Source organism: Populus euphratica, unplaced genomic scaffold (genome assembly GCF_000495115.2).
Source record: "Populus euphratica unplaced genomic scaffold, PopEup_1.0 scaffold66.1, whole genome shotgun sequence".
Classification (NCBI taxonomy): domain Eukaryota; kingdom Viridiplantae; phylum Streptophyta; class Magnoliopsida; order Malpighiales; family Salicaceae; genus Populus; species Populus euphratica.
In genome coordinates this window covers 756,075-772,713 of record NW_011499944.1, presented here as the reverse complement: position 1 = coordinate 772,713, position 16,639 = coordinate 756,075, and the positions used below count along the sequence as shown (strand labels likewise).

Sequence of the window (16,639 nt, the reverse complement as noted above, 5' to 3'; positions counted from 1 at the left end):
ATTGCAGCTTTATTCATTAATAATTGCCCTTATGCATATTATGTACATTGCTTAGGTCATCAATTACAATTGGCTCTTATTGAATAAAACTAAATTATGTAAATTTTTTTATTGTTACAATTTATATATAGTAAATTAAAAATAAATATTTTTTTATATTATTTTGGCCCCCCTGTTAAATAATCTTACCTCCGCCGCTGCTGCTAGGGCCATTAACCTTCCCAGGTATATTGCAAATGGTTCATTTGTTAATTAAGGCATACTAGTCAAGCAAACCCTCAAACAATTAGGATTAAATTAAAAAAAGAAGAAGAAGAAGAACTGATCCTCACCAGTGTTTCACTGTACACTGAGAGGAGAATCAGTGTGGATTTGCACAGTGATTCATCTAATGTTTTACACTTTGATGCCTCATTTTCTTTGCCTTCTAATTTGATTCTTAAAAAATTGATTTGATTTGATTTGCAAATGATCTAGATAGCATGTATATGAAGATCTCGAGGCATCGAGAAATTATTCAAAAAAAAAAAGAATTGCAGTTGAGGGTGAATGAGGAAGAGGTTATCTTTAAAGTTTTAGAGCCATCAAGCATCCTATACTGGTGACTCGGTGAGAGTTGTTTTAGGATCCCTGCAATTGATTACTTGGTTCATCGAAGGGTTTAAATCAACAAAAGGAGCCGTTGGATGAGTTATGTAATGAAGCTTATCAAAATGCAAAAATCTACAAGGAAAGAACCAAGAAGTAGCACGATCAACATATAACAGGAAAGAGTTCCAACCTGGACATCAAGTTTTGTTGTTCAATTCACGAATTCACTTATTTCCAGGAAAACTAAAACCACAGTGGTCTTGTCCTTTCACTGTTGCTAAAGTTTGTCCACATGGAACAATGAAAGTCACTCAAAAGGGTTATTCACAATGAATGGTCACAGTTTGAAGTACTATGTGAGTGAGGAACTTGTCAGCAAGAGGAATGACATCCTCCTTGATCCAAATTAAATGAAAGAAATAATCATTCTATTGACTATAACTAAGCCCTGTTGGGAAGCAACCCAACATAAAAATAAAAATAAAACCCACAAACCCTTAACTCTCCTTTTCTTTTAGTTGTGTGCGCGGGTTAAAAAACAAATGGGCAAGATACAAGTTTATGTTCAACGCAATCATACCTTCATGGTGACTAGCTTGCTAAAAAGGGAAGTACTCATCCTTTCTTCCTTTTTCATTTCACATCGAGGACAATTCAAATTTAAGTTTGGGGGAGTGGATATCCAGTTATGTTTAATGCCAGTGTCGGCTATGTTTATTCATTTTTATTTTTTAGTTTAATGCCAGTGTCGGCTATGTTTATTCTTCTTTTTTTTTTTTAATGAGAGATACGAAAAGTGAACTTGCATTTTTATGGGTGTGGCATGTATTTAGGATGATCTTTACACTCTTAGGCTCTTTATTATGCTAATATTTAGAATAGATAATATTTTCTAAACCAAGATTACATATACTTGTTTTTTTCGGAAATTATTGAAATACACCTTTTCTTGCAAAGTTATGCAAGTTACGTGACTATGCATGAGTAATGTTTTTCTTGTGATTATTTCTTTGGTCGAGTCTTAAATAAGATTTTAAAAAATAAAATAATAATAATTAGATAATTAAATGAACAAATACATATAAAGTTTTATCTATCTTAATATTTTGAATTGTTTAGTGATCAAGGGTATTTATTATAAATATTTATTTTTATATCAAACAATAGCTTGAAATATAAATATAAAACACTTTATATATGTAACTTGTTAAGTAATTGGGTGCACTCATCACAAATATTTATATTTGTATAAAAAACAAGTGATATTTTAAAGATAAAAAGAATTGGAAAAAAAACAAAATACAAAAGTAAATGAATAAATATCTTTTTAGCTTGCTATCTTGTTTATAGCAGTGAAAAAAGGGGACTATAAGATAAGTTTTGCATGATTAATTATGTTGGTTGCATTATAAATATAATTAAGTTTGAAATTATATAAAGATACTTTAACTAACATGAGAAAATGGGTATGCATAATTTTTTTTAATTTGTTATTGCTTATATACTAAGTTGAACTGGGATGTTTGTATGATAGATATATTGGGTGTGATAAATTGAGCTTAAATATGATCGTGGTTCTTTGTTTTATTTTATTTTTTTTAGGATAAGCAAATATTCAAGTTAATTTGAGGGTATTTGATAAGAAAATTTATTTTAGATATTGGATAAGAAAATTTATTTCACATATTTTTTTAGTTTTAATTGTTTTGGTTCAGAGTATTTAGTATGTTTTTTACTTTGTTTATCTATAATTCATGGTATTTTTGGTATTTATTTAATTCTTAAAAATTCATGGTATTTTCATGTTTTTAAGTATTGAATTATATTGAAAATGAGTTCATATGAAGAGATAGATAAGAGATTGAGTTTAAAGATCAAATTGTAATTCATCTATTTTAGTCAAGTTAGGACACCGATTAATTTTCAGATTATAACTAGAGTTATACAATTCAATTTCATGGATTGTTTACCTTTCTAGAAGAAAAAAACATAGACTTATAATTTTTATAAGAGTTCAGAATCTAATTCTGTTATTTTCAAGTTATTAGGTGAAATACTAATATATGATTTATATAATTTTTTAATATCTTTTCTCAAGTAAAAGCTTCGTGATTATTTAATCAATAAAGCTTTCTAATATATGATTTATATAATTTTTTAACATCTTTTCTCAAGTAAAAGCTTTTCAAGCTTGAAAATTCAAACCCGTGATCATTTAATCAATAAAGCTTGAATATCGTGTCAAATAATAATCTCATCCTAAAACTTAATTAAATTATTAGGTTAAGTCTAAAAAATATAAGTTATATGATTTTCTAATAAATCTTGTGTTACCAAAGGAGAATAGGCTCCAATTATTTGCTGCATCAAATATTTATTGATTAACCACAGGCAGAAAGGCGGTCCAAAGAAACTTATAAATGATTGATTGGTAGGATAAGAGAAATCAACCCCGTAGGAATAGTATGTTTGCTTCTGCAGAACAAGGAAAGGTGTTCTTTCTTATACCAAAAGACATGTTCGGTTCAAGAGTTTAAGGAAAAGCTGCCAGTGGTCAGAGCAAAAATTTCCAATTTTCGAATTTTAACATTGTATTATATGCACAAATTAGTTTTAAAAATAATCCTATTTAAAAAATCATCAAGATCAAACCTTATGAGTGCATGCCTGCGTTACATGCAAATGAATTTTAAAATACAGCATGTTATAAAAACAAAAGAGATGGCGCCTTGGAGTAAACGACCGTTTCATGCAAGATTTATTGCAATCTTTATAGATTATTCAATAAACAATTTTCTAGTTTACATTTTCCACTCTCAAATCCTAACATTTACAGATGAAAGATTGCAAAAAAAATTTAAATGTTAGTGTAAATATCGCATATAAATTTTTGTTAATAAAACTATTAAAGTAGTTCTATTTTCTTTTCAGGATGAAACGTAGCTTCAAATACATGCCCGTAAATTTGAAGCAACGTTTCATCCTGAAAAGAAAAATAGAACTACCACTACAAGATTACCACTGCTAGATTTGATAGTTTTATTAACAAAAATTTATGTCGACGCTTCCCAGATAGAAATGCTGCAAATAGTGCCAGTGATCTTGCTGGTGATGAAAATGGTGCCATATGAGAGCCTCTTCTAATGGTGGTAAATGTCAGGATGTCACCATAGACTTGTGTCCATCCTCCAACCTGAGAACAAAAATTTAAGAGCATGAGATCAGGAACCAAAACCATATTTACTTCTTGATGGTATGTAACTTGGTTTATCTTAACCGGCAGCAACAGGCTAACCTGTTCACCCTCAAACCAAGCTGTATAGGGCACAGTTGCGTTCAATCCCAGCTTTTTTGCCAAGCCTTCCACCAAATTCCTACTCCTCGTAAATGGGATAACAGAATCTGATATCCACCGTGTTTCAAGTTTGTGTCATTAACATTGGCAGTCTCGTTTGCTAGTTGGTAAAAAAGAGATGAAAAGGCTGGTTCATGTACCAGTATACTAGAACCCGGATGCCTGAGCTGACTAATGAGCCCACCACATCAATTGTTGGTATCTCTAGGTTTCGGAGATCATAGTGTGTAACTCTAAAATGAAGCAATAAATCAGAACAAGTGTGATCCTGTATTGGTAATACAAAGTAATAAGAAACTACAGAGAAGAAGAGTAGGAATTGTTAATTACCTACTGCACAAAGTCCATTGTGGAGTTCCGACAAGCTTGGCATGAAGAGTTTCTTGCACATCTTTCCTGTTCAAATATTGAAAAGTTTTATCTCCTGCACAAAGACCAGTATTCTCTCCAGATTTCTGCATAAGGGGAAGCAAAATCCAATAATAAGTCCAAAGGAGAGCTGTAATGGTTTTAGACGAATTGCTATGCCCTAAAGAGCGTACAGGCTGACTGAGAGCATCCTGTAGTGATTGACCTGATGAGAAAGACTGGAACCTTGGTGATAATGGAAGATTATGAACTCCCAACAGCGTTTCTGATTCACCAGACGATAGACGAACATTTGCAGTGACATCATATTTATCAATAGCGTCCGGAATTTCTGCATTAAGTTGATCTACCACTTCCAAACAAGAAGCCGTAAGTGAGGCTCCTAGACGCTCTCGCCAGAGTTGTGAAGTGTTACAAACTGCACTGAGAAGTTCATAAGTAGGGTTTGATATCAACCCATGAGACCAATAGAAGTCACCTTCCGAGTTAAAATCTGTACCGAACTCCAATAGAGGGTTTCCTAGCTGAAATGCCAAAAATCAGATCTTAAGAGGCCAATGAATATCACTAGAAAATACAACGGTAGAGAAACTAATATAAGAATTCGGAATTCTATGTTGCACTTCTCACAGCTATGCCCTTCAAATTGAATTTTAGTCCTGATTTCACAATGAGGTAAGCAAGTTGTGGTATATAGTGTCCTGTCAAGGAACAGAGTTCAAGATCGCTGATACATTAGACCAACAGTCTCAAGCTTTATCCTTATCCCTGTCAAAATATTTCGTGATGCGCTGTTTTCATTGAATTAAACACACCTGCGTAGCTCTCTCCTGTGATAAACAAATCCCTATTCTTGTACTCAGGAAATTTCAGGAACCAATTCTGTAGGAATACAAAATTTTCTTGTGCTGAAGAGAAAGCAGCAAAAAAATGTAAATAGCTCATGATTTGAATTAGATAATAAAAATTTGTATTGACTAAAGCAAGAACAGCTACCCGCTAGAGCAGGAAATGTGTTAAACCTGTGATAGTGTCGTTCACCAAGTTATAGAAAGATTGATTGGCAGAATAAGAGAAACCAACCCTTGCTGGCGATTCCAGGTACAGCATATTTGCTTCTGCAGAAAAGAGGAAAGGTAACTTTCAGCAAGTCTTTCAATCTGTAAAACAGAAGGAAACCTCCTGCTAACTCTAACAGAAAACGTACAATGTCATGTGGAACAACCTTTGTTCCAACTGTAATCATTTCTAACAAGACTCTCTCCACCACTTGGTCTGAAAGGGCCATTCTCAGAGAAAGCTCCTGCTCCAACAGAAGAACAACCAGGCCCTAAAGAAGGAATGGAACAAACAATATAACGGCAGTTAAAAACAATTCTGGTGTAGGAGAAAAACACAAAACAAAAGAAAATTTGAAGCACCCCCAATTTAACCAGAGCACTAGAGGCTTTGAAGCTGGGTCTGATTCTGCTTCGACAAAGTAATAGAAAAGAGCTCTGTCTTGATTTTCATCTACGGTTTCATATCCTGCATATTGCTGGAAACTGACTCTTGGTTGTCCTGGCAAACTCAGGAGTTTATCATCTACAGCTCTGCATAATTGCATGAAAGTTGCTGATATCACTACCATAATTATCCATGACTGAGCCCCCATGTTGCTAAGAAAGAGAGCCGCAATGATTAAAATAACGCCTGCATTCTGTGATTTATATCGAAGTTTTGCAACTTCACTTCTACTTATAGCATGGAAATCATCGAAACCTTATCCAAAACATTTTCAGGGAAAAAGTTAGACTTACACGGTCAAATAATATATGACATCAAAACATTACAAGAATTAACAGCCACGTGAATTAACTCATGCTTTTCATAAGCTTGCCCAAAGACAAAGTGCCGTCCTTGGAAAACCTCCCAAGAATATGTTCGGGCACCATTAATTGGTTTTTTCCTTGAATTGACCATTAAGCAGGATAAATACTTCAGGACATCAACCGATTAATTGGTTGAGATTTGGAAGTAGATAATCCAGGAGATTGTATTTATAAGCAGTTCTATGATCTTGCTTGCTTCACCCAAAATGTCTACTGGGCTAAAAGCTTACTGTAGGCTTAACTAGGTTTTTCAGGAGGGATCGATTCATATTTTATGTGGCAGCATTCAAAAATTGAAAGCGGTGTTAACAGTCAATTCCTTAAGCCTTTATGCCATCCTGAGATCCAATGATCTTAGACAAATCAAAACATGGATCACAAGTCAGGCCAACATGGCTAGCCTGTTTATCCTCGTATCAAACCATCCTCCAAAGTCCCGCCGGTAAATGGGATAAATGAATCCTGATCTCCACTGTATAATTTTAACTTTTTGTTGTTGTCATTCACAGTCTCGTTTGCCATTTGTAAGAAGAGATGAAAGCTTGTTCACTTGCCTGTATCTTTGTGGCAGGTATCTCTAGGATCCGTGGATCATGTTGTTCAACTATATGGTGAAGAAAATATAGCATATGATCAAAAATACATATTAAAACTATAATGGGAATTGATTAGTAATATATAACATAATTAAAGCATAGAATTAAACAGAGATTTTAAAACTTTCATTTGCTTACATTAAAATTCCCTCCATAACAAGAAGGAAATTATATTTAAAAAAAGGATAAAAACAAAAACAAAAGAATGAACAAAAATCCTAGAGGGTGGAGGCACAAGGTCCGGTTTGTAACTCTTTTTGCACATTTTTCTTGTTGAAATGTAGTGAAGCTTCTTCTCCAGAAAAAAAAAAATTCATTCTTGCATTAAAATTTTGATCCAAATTTCGAATGTGCTTACCTTAGATTTTTTTTTTTTTTTAAAAAAAAGGAAGTTGTAAATTGGAGAAAATAAGTCATTGACAAATGGTAAAGGGTGTCAACAAAGCCCATTGGGCTACTATGAAATCTTTGAGTAGTTTCATGGGCTTGCCAATAGAAGCAACCGATGACTCTCCCTCTCCCTCCTTCGCAGGGATCCTTCACTCCATTCTCATCTGATTCTCTCTCAAATTCACTTCGATCGAACCCATTTGACTAGAAACGGAAAAGGGTATTCTTAAATTGAAGCAAACGTCAGATTTATCTTCAAAGACTTCATTTTTTCAGGTTCTTATTTTCATGTTTTCTGTAATCTTTTTCGCAGTTTAGGAAGATTCGAATTTTTGTTAGGGCTATTGGCGTGATATTTAGTTTATAAATCATGGGTTTAATCTTTTTATTCATTTTATTTTGAATGAAGTGCTGGATATTGGAGTTGAGATCACAAGAAGGAATTTTCACTTTTCAGATATTGTAAAAATTGTTGCTGTCATGGATCCAGAGGCTGCAAAGACTGCAAGAGACTCTTTGAATTTGGCATTTCACATGTCAAACCTTCTTGATACAGGACTTGATCGACACACCCTTTCGGTTCTTATTGCCCTTTGTGATTTGGGTTTGAACCCAGAAGCACTTGCTGCTGTTGTGAAAGAACTCCGGAGAGAACCTGTTTCATCTTCACTGCCAAATTCTAGTGCTCCGGTAGCTAAACCGTAGTTGGGTAATGGTTTTGTAATGATTTCGGTAGAATGCAATGTAAGGTAATATGATGTCTGCTTGTTTGTTGATCGGATTTTTTCTTTTTGTATTGAAATTCAAAATGCAGCGAACCACTTGTATTTTTTTTGCCCTCCCTGACTTGATGAGTTGTAGAAATTTGGGTACCATTTGTAGAGGAGTGGAGAGCTCTGTCTCAAACACAATTATGTGCTAAAGATGGAACTTGTTGTCTAAGCGTCCACTGTACTTTAGTGATTTCCTCTTGTTAAAGCCTGTGTGTTCCTGACCAAACATGCGTTTTGATTGAGTTTAAGTTGTTTCGGTTGTTTCATTCATGTTGCCCTGTTAGCAAGAGAAATTTTAGTTTGTTTTCCACTGTTGTTGGCTGATTTGCCTCTCCTACTTGGTTTGTTTATGAAAGTTCTATTCTAAACACCTCCACATGTTGTGCCAGCAGAAACTGTTGTGTGCAATCTGGCTTTCTATTGTTCTACTATAAGTTGTGAAACATGGTAGGGATCGTACTTGTCAGCTTATTTAAAGAAACCTGCCCTTTTGATCTAGCAAGTTAGTGTTCCACCTTTTGTTTGTTGCAGCCTCTTCAATTACCAATACATTTTGGGAAAATGCATTTCTAATTATATGCAGTTCTGTTGTCTGTGCTACTGTAGTCTGTCGAATGCTTGTAAGGTTTTGTGAATATTCAAATTTCCTTGCCGAACTAATTTTGCTCGTGTTTTGGATTTTATAATGCATTTTATTCTGAACATTGCACCGTGCATTATATATCTATACCTTTTACTCTACTTTTATGCTATGGAGTTCTTGCATATCCATGACACTAAATGCGTTGACTGAATCCAGTATGGCTTTACCCAGCAGGCCCATTGGGTTAAGGAAATCCAAATCTGACTGAAGCATAGTTGCAGCTTTTCTCTAGGCAGCAAGCGCAGATCAAATTTCGCAAATATTGAAGTTGCGGAAGTGCAATTGTTGATAGTTTACCTTGTTGGAAGTTTTAGATTTTCTTCACCTCTGCTTCAGAAGCTTTTCTGTAGCTATGCTTGATATGTTCCTCTTCATTAGATCTATGACACTGTTGCTGTGTTTGGAACTTCACCAACCCTTTATGCGTGAAATGCATTGAGATTGCATAACTTTTATGTGCTGAAATTTTTGTGGCCGGTGTCAACGTTGTTATATCCGGATAAACCTGTGGTGGAATGAAGCTCTAGGGCATCAAAATCTAATTATTTCGGTTGTGTGTGCGAGTGTAGAAAGAGGCCTCATGTGTAAGCAATATGGATATCATCATAGTCAAAAGCTAGCAACACAAGAAAAGCATCCAACTCGAACACATCCGTAATTTTGTTGTTTTTTTATGTTGTGTTATATTTAAAAAAATAATAATTTGAAGTAAAATTTAATTTTTAGTTAATAGTGATTAGTTTTTTAAAATATTTTTTATTATTATTTTGATATTAGCATATCAAAACAATTTGAAAAGTAAAAAGAAATTAATTTGAAGCAAAATGATCAAAATGTATATTTGATAATGTGATGTAAAGTGTTTTTTTATTTAAAAATATATTAAATTAATTTTATTTATTTATTTATTTTTAACATTAGATTATTAAAATTATTAAAAAAATATTAAAAAACAAACTTGATATTTTTTTAAATTAAATATATTTTTAAATACATATAAATGTAGTTTCAAACACAATATAAAGTAATACAAAGTTATATAGAGGGTCTGGAAGTATAGTAGTAGTTATTTTTAAAACAATTTGTTTAAAAATGTATTATTAAAAAATATTTTTGATATGAATATATTAAAATAATTGAAAAATATAAAAAAATTAATTTTAAATAATAAAAAAAATCAAAATTTAAAGAAACTCATATTGTAACGCCAGGCGTTCGAAACGGCCCTTGAATTAATGGATCACACCTGGTTCTGACATAATGATTTCAACGCCTAATGCTTTCACGTTCGTAACGGCCCTCATCTCAGCCCGATGGTCCCCCAATGGGTCGGGAACAGGAGAGCGCCTCGCATGGTCGAATATTTTGTTTACCTTTTTTTTTCTGCCACCGACATGATTAAAGCTGTATTTGCACTGGCTATGTCAATTTCCTTGCAGCAGTACTTTTTCGAGCTAAAAATAAATAGAATCGGGAATATTAATTATTTTTATTTTATAAAGAAGTGCAAAATATCTTCTTCTTTTTTAGATATTAACATAAAACTTTTATAATAATAATCTACATCTTAAAAATATTATAAAGAATTCAAGATAATTTTTTATTTAAAATATTAAAATAATAATATATTAAATTAACTCAAGCTAACTCAGATTAATTTTTTAAATATGTAAGTTCGATTTTATAGTCATGATACTTCATATAAATCAAATTAAAAAAAATTATAAATTTTAATTTTTAATAAATTTATTGTTAAATGATGAAATTAAAAAAATTAATAAAAAAAAATAATAAAAAAATTTAAGTTTACTCGAGTTAACTTACAAAACTTATAATTTAAGTTATACAACTAGAATAACTTCACAAAAAAAATGATAAAATTTAATTCATAATTAACCTACTATTAAAGATTTTGAATGATAAAACTGGAAAAAAAAGTTAATTAAAAAATAAAATAAAAATTAAGTCAATAAAATTAACCTGTTAAATCTGTAAAATAAGTCATGAGACTAAAATAATCACGAAGAAAGCAAATAACAATAAATGATAAAGTTTAATATCAAATAAACTAAAAATTGAATGATAAAATTAAAGAAAAAAACATATATTAAAAAATACACTACTATACAAGATGGAATGAATAGAATGATACTAAAATATTTTGGCTTTAATTTGACTAAAAAATTTTAAATGGGTTGTATTTTGACTAAGGAATTTTAAATGGCCTGAAATTCAAAACAATATAAATTTTGTTTCTATTTGATTTTAAAAAAATAATATAAGATATATTAGTTATTTTAAATGAAATGAAATAAAATTGACAACTTTAATATACATGTGTGAGAGAGAGTGCGTGTTAGCCTTATGACCATGGTAATGATTTAATTATATTTTAATGATAACATAAAAATTAAACATTAATGTTAATTATTTAATGCGTTATATGTTAATAATAAAATATTGATTTGACATAATATGAATGCCATGATGTATATCATTGAGCTTTTAAATGTCATGCTATAATTTAACAAATCTATTCTAATACAATGCATGTAACATGCTTCTGTGTGATATGCATTAATTTTATTCTAATTGTTAAGTAAAACATAATTTATATCCTACACACACGCATATTATGTGTTGCACACACCATTATGAAATTTAAATAAATTTATAATATTTAAAAAATCATTAAACAAAGCAAGGAAATGATATGCAAAGGTAAAGAAGGTAAAAGTAACCATTATTGATTTCGCTAATCAAGACTTTGTAATAAATAAATAAATAAATAATACAGATAAATAATCATACGCAAACCTCTCCTCCAATCCAAACAAAACCCAAGAAAGCTGCCCCACATGAATTTAATAGTTTAAAATTAATGCACACAAGAAAGCTGCCCCTCGCAGTGATACGACAGAAAAAAAAGAAAAAGAGATCATAATAAAGATTTTCATACGTGGATTTCTATAATAATAATAATTGTTTTGTTAATGAGTCACATCAGATGGTGATCTAATCCACGTTCACAACGTGGAGAATATAAATCGTTTGGTTGCCTTTCAAAAAGTTTGTCGTTTTGCCTTTTGTAGTATACATTGCATATTTAATTCTATTTGTTTTTTTTTGGTGATGATATTTAACTCTTTTTCTTTAGATAATTTCAATTTAATCCCTGTAAAAGATGAAAAGTTTAATCTTTTTTCTTAAAAATATTTCTTTCTTAACAAATTAATCTTTTAGAGATAGAAAAGTGGCTATATCCCCCTTAACTTGTTCCTCTTCTCTGAAAAAAACTAATTTTTTTATTTTGATACTTAATAACAAAACTTCTTTTTGGTCCCTATAAAAGTTTGACATATCTCTACTTCCCCTGCGTTGATTGATGAAATATGATAATTTAATATATATGAAAAACACGAATTAAGATATTGATTTATGTGTTTTTAAAGTGATTTTTTTAGTGAAAAATTAAATTAATATATTTTTAAATAATATTGATACAAGAATTAGATCATTTATCTGCTTTATATTGCAGGTTTATTTATTTTTTAAAAAATAAAAAAATATTTAGATATTACTAATGTATTTTCATGAAAAAAATAAATCATATATGAATTAACATAATATATCCCATTTAACTTGGTAAATCTAAAAACAACTAGAAAAAACATAATTTGACTAAAAAAATTCTAAGATATTAAAATAACAACATATAAAATCAATTGAGTCAACTCAGGTTAACATGTAAAATCTACGAAGCGTGTTGTAAGACCTTGATAATCTTGTAGAAAATATATCAAAAAACATTTTAAAATTTAATTGTTAATTAATCTAATATTGAATGATAAAATTAAATAAAAAATCAATTATAAAAAAACCCGAGTTAACCGGGTTAACCCATAGAAATTATGATATGATTCATGAGATTAAAATAATTTTTTAGAAATTAAACTAAAATAAATTATAAATATATGCATAATAACTTTAATATTAAAAAATAAAATTAAATAAAAAAAAGAAAAAAAAGTCGTCCTTTAGTTTCTGTTAATTATGTGAGAAGAATCCTAAACCACTGGCTGTTTTAGAACAAAATCATAAAAAACAAAAAGAAGATGAAGAAGAAGAAGGGACATGAGGTCCAAAATATCCTGCTGCTCCTCCCCACCACAGACACCACCATCAAAGCGTTAGGACATCCAACAACTTACTAGCTGTCAGCGTATGGCACTTAAATTGGGCTTCAAGCACCAATACAGAAAACTTTACATTTAATATATTATTTTAATATATTTTCAATAAAAATATTTTAAAAAACATTCAATGCTAGAAGGAATACCTGTCCAGGATAAACTACGAAGCTTTTTAAAATAATAATAGATAAACATCTCACCACACAAACAAAAACACATAATCCATGGACACTCTGAAATCGCAATGTGCTGATATGTCTGCAAAATGTGAGGGATCCCTAAAGGGGAGGAACCACAAGATGTTTAATGAGATTGTTGCAGTGGTGAAGGTGCAACAGATGTACAGGGGTTATCGCACTCGCCGCAGGTTAGCAGACTCTGCCGTCGTTGCTCAAGAGCTGTGGTAAGTCCATCAAAAACTTAGTTTCTGGTGTTTTTCTGATATTTTATGTGATGTACTAGAATTAAGGCTAAATTTTACTGGACAATAATTAACATTTGTGGTTTGTATTGATTTTAATTAAATAAAGGTGGCAAGCAATATACCATGCTGCCTTGAATGAAAAAACGGTTTCCTTCTTCAAAAACTCGGAATCAGAGAGTGCTGCTTCAAGGTGGAAACGTGTTGGATCTCATGCTTCTAAGGTCTCTCTATAGTCTCTCCTCATCGATTATGTGTTATCAGAAGTTGTCTTTTTGTTTGTTGAGGACAAGGAAATTCTAACAAGTTTTTATTTTTCGACCAATGATGCAATAAACACCAAGCATGGTGATGAACATTAACAATCTTGAATTGGGTAGTCGTGGACTCAACAATCTTTAATGGTGACCCACGAGATGTAATGAATATTGAATTATGCATAGTTATTAAACCTGGATTGTAAAATAAATCACCTTACGATCTTGATTGGCATAAAACTTAGAATGAATTGAGTTTTAAAAAAACAAGAGAGACGAGTGAGGATTGATCTGTTTAAATTCAGGTGATTTTACAAGTAAACCCATAATCTGATTAAATCTTTTTTTAACTTTTTATTTTATTTTAAAAATAAATTTATTTTTATTAATATAAATTAACCTGTTAAATTTATAATGGTTACGAAAATGAACAAGGCTGTTAATCAATTAATAAAAAATGAACAAGGTTTTTAGTTGCTATTTTGTTTTACAATATATATAGTTTTATGCTACCAAAAAAGAAAAAAAGAAGATATGCTATGTTTAATTCATGGAAATTTGGACTATTTTATGGCAGGTGGGCAAGGGCCTCAGCAAAAACGCAGAATCAGAGAAATTGTATTTCGAACATTGGATTGAAGCTGTAATTACATCCTCTTCGCACTGCCCGTTTTCCATTTTTTTTCTTCATAATTATTCTATCATTTGGATTATTAATATTAATTTGCAATAATTTTGTTGAAATCTGATATTGTGATTTATTTTTATCTTTTTTAAATAACTGTACATTAATTTAGATTGATCCAAGGCATCGTTACGGGGCATTCTTGTATATGTATTTTAAGAAATGGTCCGAGACAAACTCCAGTCAGCCTTTTTTTTACTGGTGATGTACCTTTCCTTTCCATCTTCTGATATTGGAAGTTTTTCTTTTTTTTTATTTCATCTTTACAATTTCTTTCATAAGGCATTTTGGATTTCAAGCTTGCTACTCTTTTAGGTTGGATGTAGGAGATGGCAAAGAGGTTGAAGTTGAAGAATGTCCTAGGTCAAAGCTTCAAGAAAACAGCATAAAGTATCTAGGACCTGTATGCAATTTTTTATTATCAGCATAATTATAGATTGAGTCATAGATTCTTTTTTTTTTTTGAAGTTCCTAACAGTCTGCCATCTATTTCTTTCTGTGAATCAGAAAGAAAGAGAACAATATGAATGCATGATCATTGAAGGGAAGTTTTTTCACAAACAGTCCAGAAATCTTGTTGATACAAAGGGAAAGTGGATATTTGTTTTGAGTCCCACTAAGAGACTGTATGCTGGACAGGTGAGAGGTCATAAATTGTGTAGAAACAATTGATATAGCTATAGTTTTCTCTTTAACTCTACTGTTTCTTGTATATTCATAAACGTTTTGATGCATTTTTTGCTGCTTGCAGAAAAAGAGGGGCAAGTTCCATCATTCGAGTTTCCTGGCGGGAGGTGCTACTATAGCTGCTGGAACGGTGATCATAGAGAATGGAAATCTTAAGGTATGTCAAAGCCAGAAAATCATCTTAACTTAAAATCATCGTGTTAAAAGCTTTTTGAATTTAAAATTTATGAATTATTGACAACTTAATCAGTAAAATTCTGACACCTTATCAATCAATCCACAAAAAATATAGGTTTTAAGAATAGTTTTATAATATATTCTCTAATAAAAAATCCTCTTAGACATATAATGTTGCCCCAATGGAGCATGGGCATTGGATTTTCTACACATTGTATACAGGTCGATTTAAGAAATACTGAAGTCAGTATCATTGTCCCTATTAAATTCTAGCATCCATTTCTTTTTAGCTTTACCGCGTATTGGATTATTGGTGCGATGAAAGTTGACCCGATCTAATTATGTGGGTTGACTCATGACTAGGTGATCCAAGATCTAAACTTGACCCATGACCCAGGTCGATTCTTGAGTTGGGTTTAAGAACCATGGTACAAAGTTTGATAGCTTGACCCTGCAGAAAACCTCTCTAGTTTTCATGGATTTTTGGTAGTGTTTTAGGCATGGTTGAAAAACTTTTATCAGTGAAGTCCTTGAGACATGTTGCTATATATATATATATATATATATATATATATATATATATATATATATATATATATATATATATATATATATATATATATATATATATTTGAGTGATTTTATTATAAAATTTTTTTGAGGAATTTTATTTGAAAGATTTTTGTGAAATTATTTTTCATTTTTGGGAGATTCTGTTGACGAATACTTGGGATGTTTTCTTCATTGATTTTAACTCTGCAGTTCATTTCTCCAATGAGTGGACATTACCGACCAACACAAGAAAAATTTGAGAGCTTTCTATCATTTTTCAAGGACAATGGAGTGAATCTTGATGAAGTCCAGGTAACTTTACTGTAAGGCTTGGGCTGTTATCCATGGCAGCAAATTATTTTTTCTTGTGTTATGTTTCTGGCATCTCTGTTCTTTTTGCAGGTAAACCAGGCTATTGAATATTCCAGCGCCAGCGATTATGCAGCCAAACTGAGTGGAAGTGGGAGCGGTAAGATGATGGAAGTTGCCAAGATTAACTTAGAGCCTCCTCCTACGATGAGAACTCGCCATGAAGAGAAGGATTCTAAACTACAAGAAGTTGAGAAGGAAACCAGAGATGAAGACAAAAGGACATTGTCGGAGGGTCTTGAGGCAACTATGTTCGATCTTAACAAGTGGTCAACTGGAGCTGGCCCGAGAATTGGTAGTATTGCAGACTACCCAGCTGAAGTGCGAGCACAGGCCCTGGAGTTTGTTAACTTATCTTCAAAAACTCCACCCGCTTCAATGCTGTAGGTGGATTGCTTGCCAAAAAGTCTAAATCTCCTTTTTAATGGCTTTTGCTTTGTGAATGACTAGAGTGGTAAACTGCTGTAACTTGTCTTTGTATTCTGGGAGTTCAAGGCCTCATAGGCTCCTGCATGTGTTTTAATGTTATAAATATTAAAAAAAAGGAAGCCCAATTTGGTCCTCCCCATTCCAATCAGCCCATCCTATCCTATCCAACCGATAGCCGTCACTAACTAACTCGCTTCTGAACCCGCGCTTTTCAACCAAATATAACGGCTCTATGAGCTATTTTCATTCCTCGCAAAATCCCCCCCCCCCCCCCCCCAAAC

At 31.7% G+C, this 16,639-nt stretch overlaps 2 protein-coding genes and 1 long non-coding RNA gene across 3 annotated transcripts; 2 read left to right on the top strand and 1 right to left on the bottom strand.

The window, feature by feature from the left end:
• Positions 1 to 3,598: 3,598 nt before the first annotated feature.
• On the bottom strand, positions 3,599 to 6,708 carry LOC105137393 (serine carboxypeptidase-like 45). Its single transcript, XM_011043118.1, has 11 exons — positions 6,609 to 6,708; positions 5,735 to 6,076; positions 5,541 to 5,645; positions 5,338 to 5,433; positions 5,131 to 5,223; positions 4,946 to 5,016; positions 4,497 to 4,839; positions 4,277 to 4,391; positions 4,089 to 4,179; positions 3,887 to 4,006; positions 3,599 to 3,784 (listed from the first exon to the last, which is right to left on the bottom strand). Exons 1-11 carry the CDS (start codon positions 6,706 to 6,708, stop codon positions 3,599 to 3,601), a joined length of 1,662 nt encoding a protein of 553 aa, XP_011041420.1.
• Positions 6,709 to 7,257: 549 nt separating this feature from the next.
• Positions 7,258 to 8,215, top strand: LOC105137372 (uncharacterized). The gene is made up of 2 exons (XR_844561.1): positions 7,258 to 7,448; positions 7,630 to 8,215. It is a non-coding gene; the product is annotated as an uncharacterized LOC105137372 (long non-coding RNA).
• Positions 8,216 to 12,922: 4,707 nt separating this feature from the next.
• LOC105137370 (uncharacterized) lies at positions 12,923 to 16,506 on the top strand. Its single transcript, XM_011043099.1, has 9 exons — positions 12,923 to 13,184; positions 13,312 to 13,426; positions 14,037 to 14,102; positions 14,257 to 14,345; positions 14,460 to 14,547; positions 14,652 to 14,783; positions 14,896 to 14,988; positions 15,771 to 15,872; positions 15,963 to 16,506. The coding sequence occupies exons 1-9, from the start codon at positions 13,006 to 13,008 to the stop codon at positions 16,314 to 16,316; spliced, it is 1,218 nt and encodes a 405-aa protein (XP_011041401.1). The 5' UTR covers positions 12,923 to 13,005; the 3' UTR covers positions 16,317 to 16,506.
• The last annotated feature ends 133 nt before the right edge of the window (positions 16,507 to 16,639 follow it).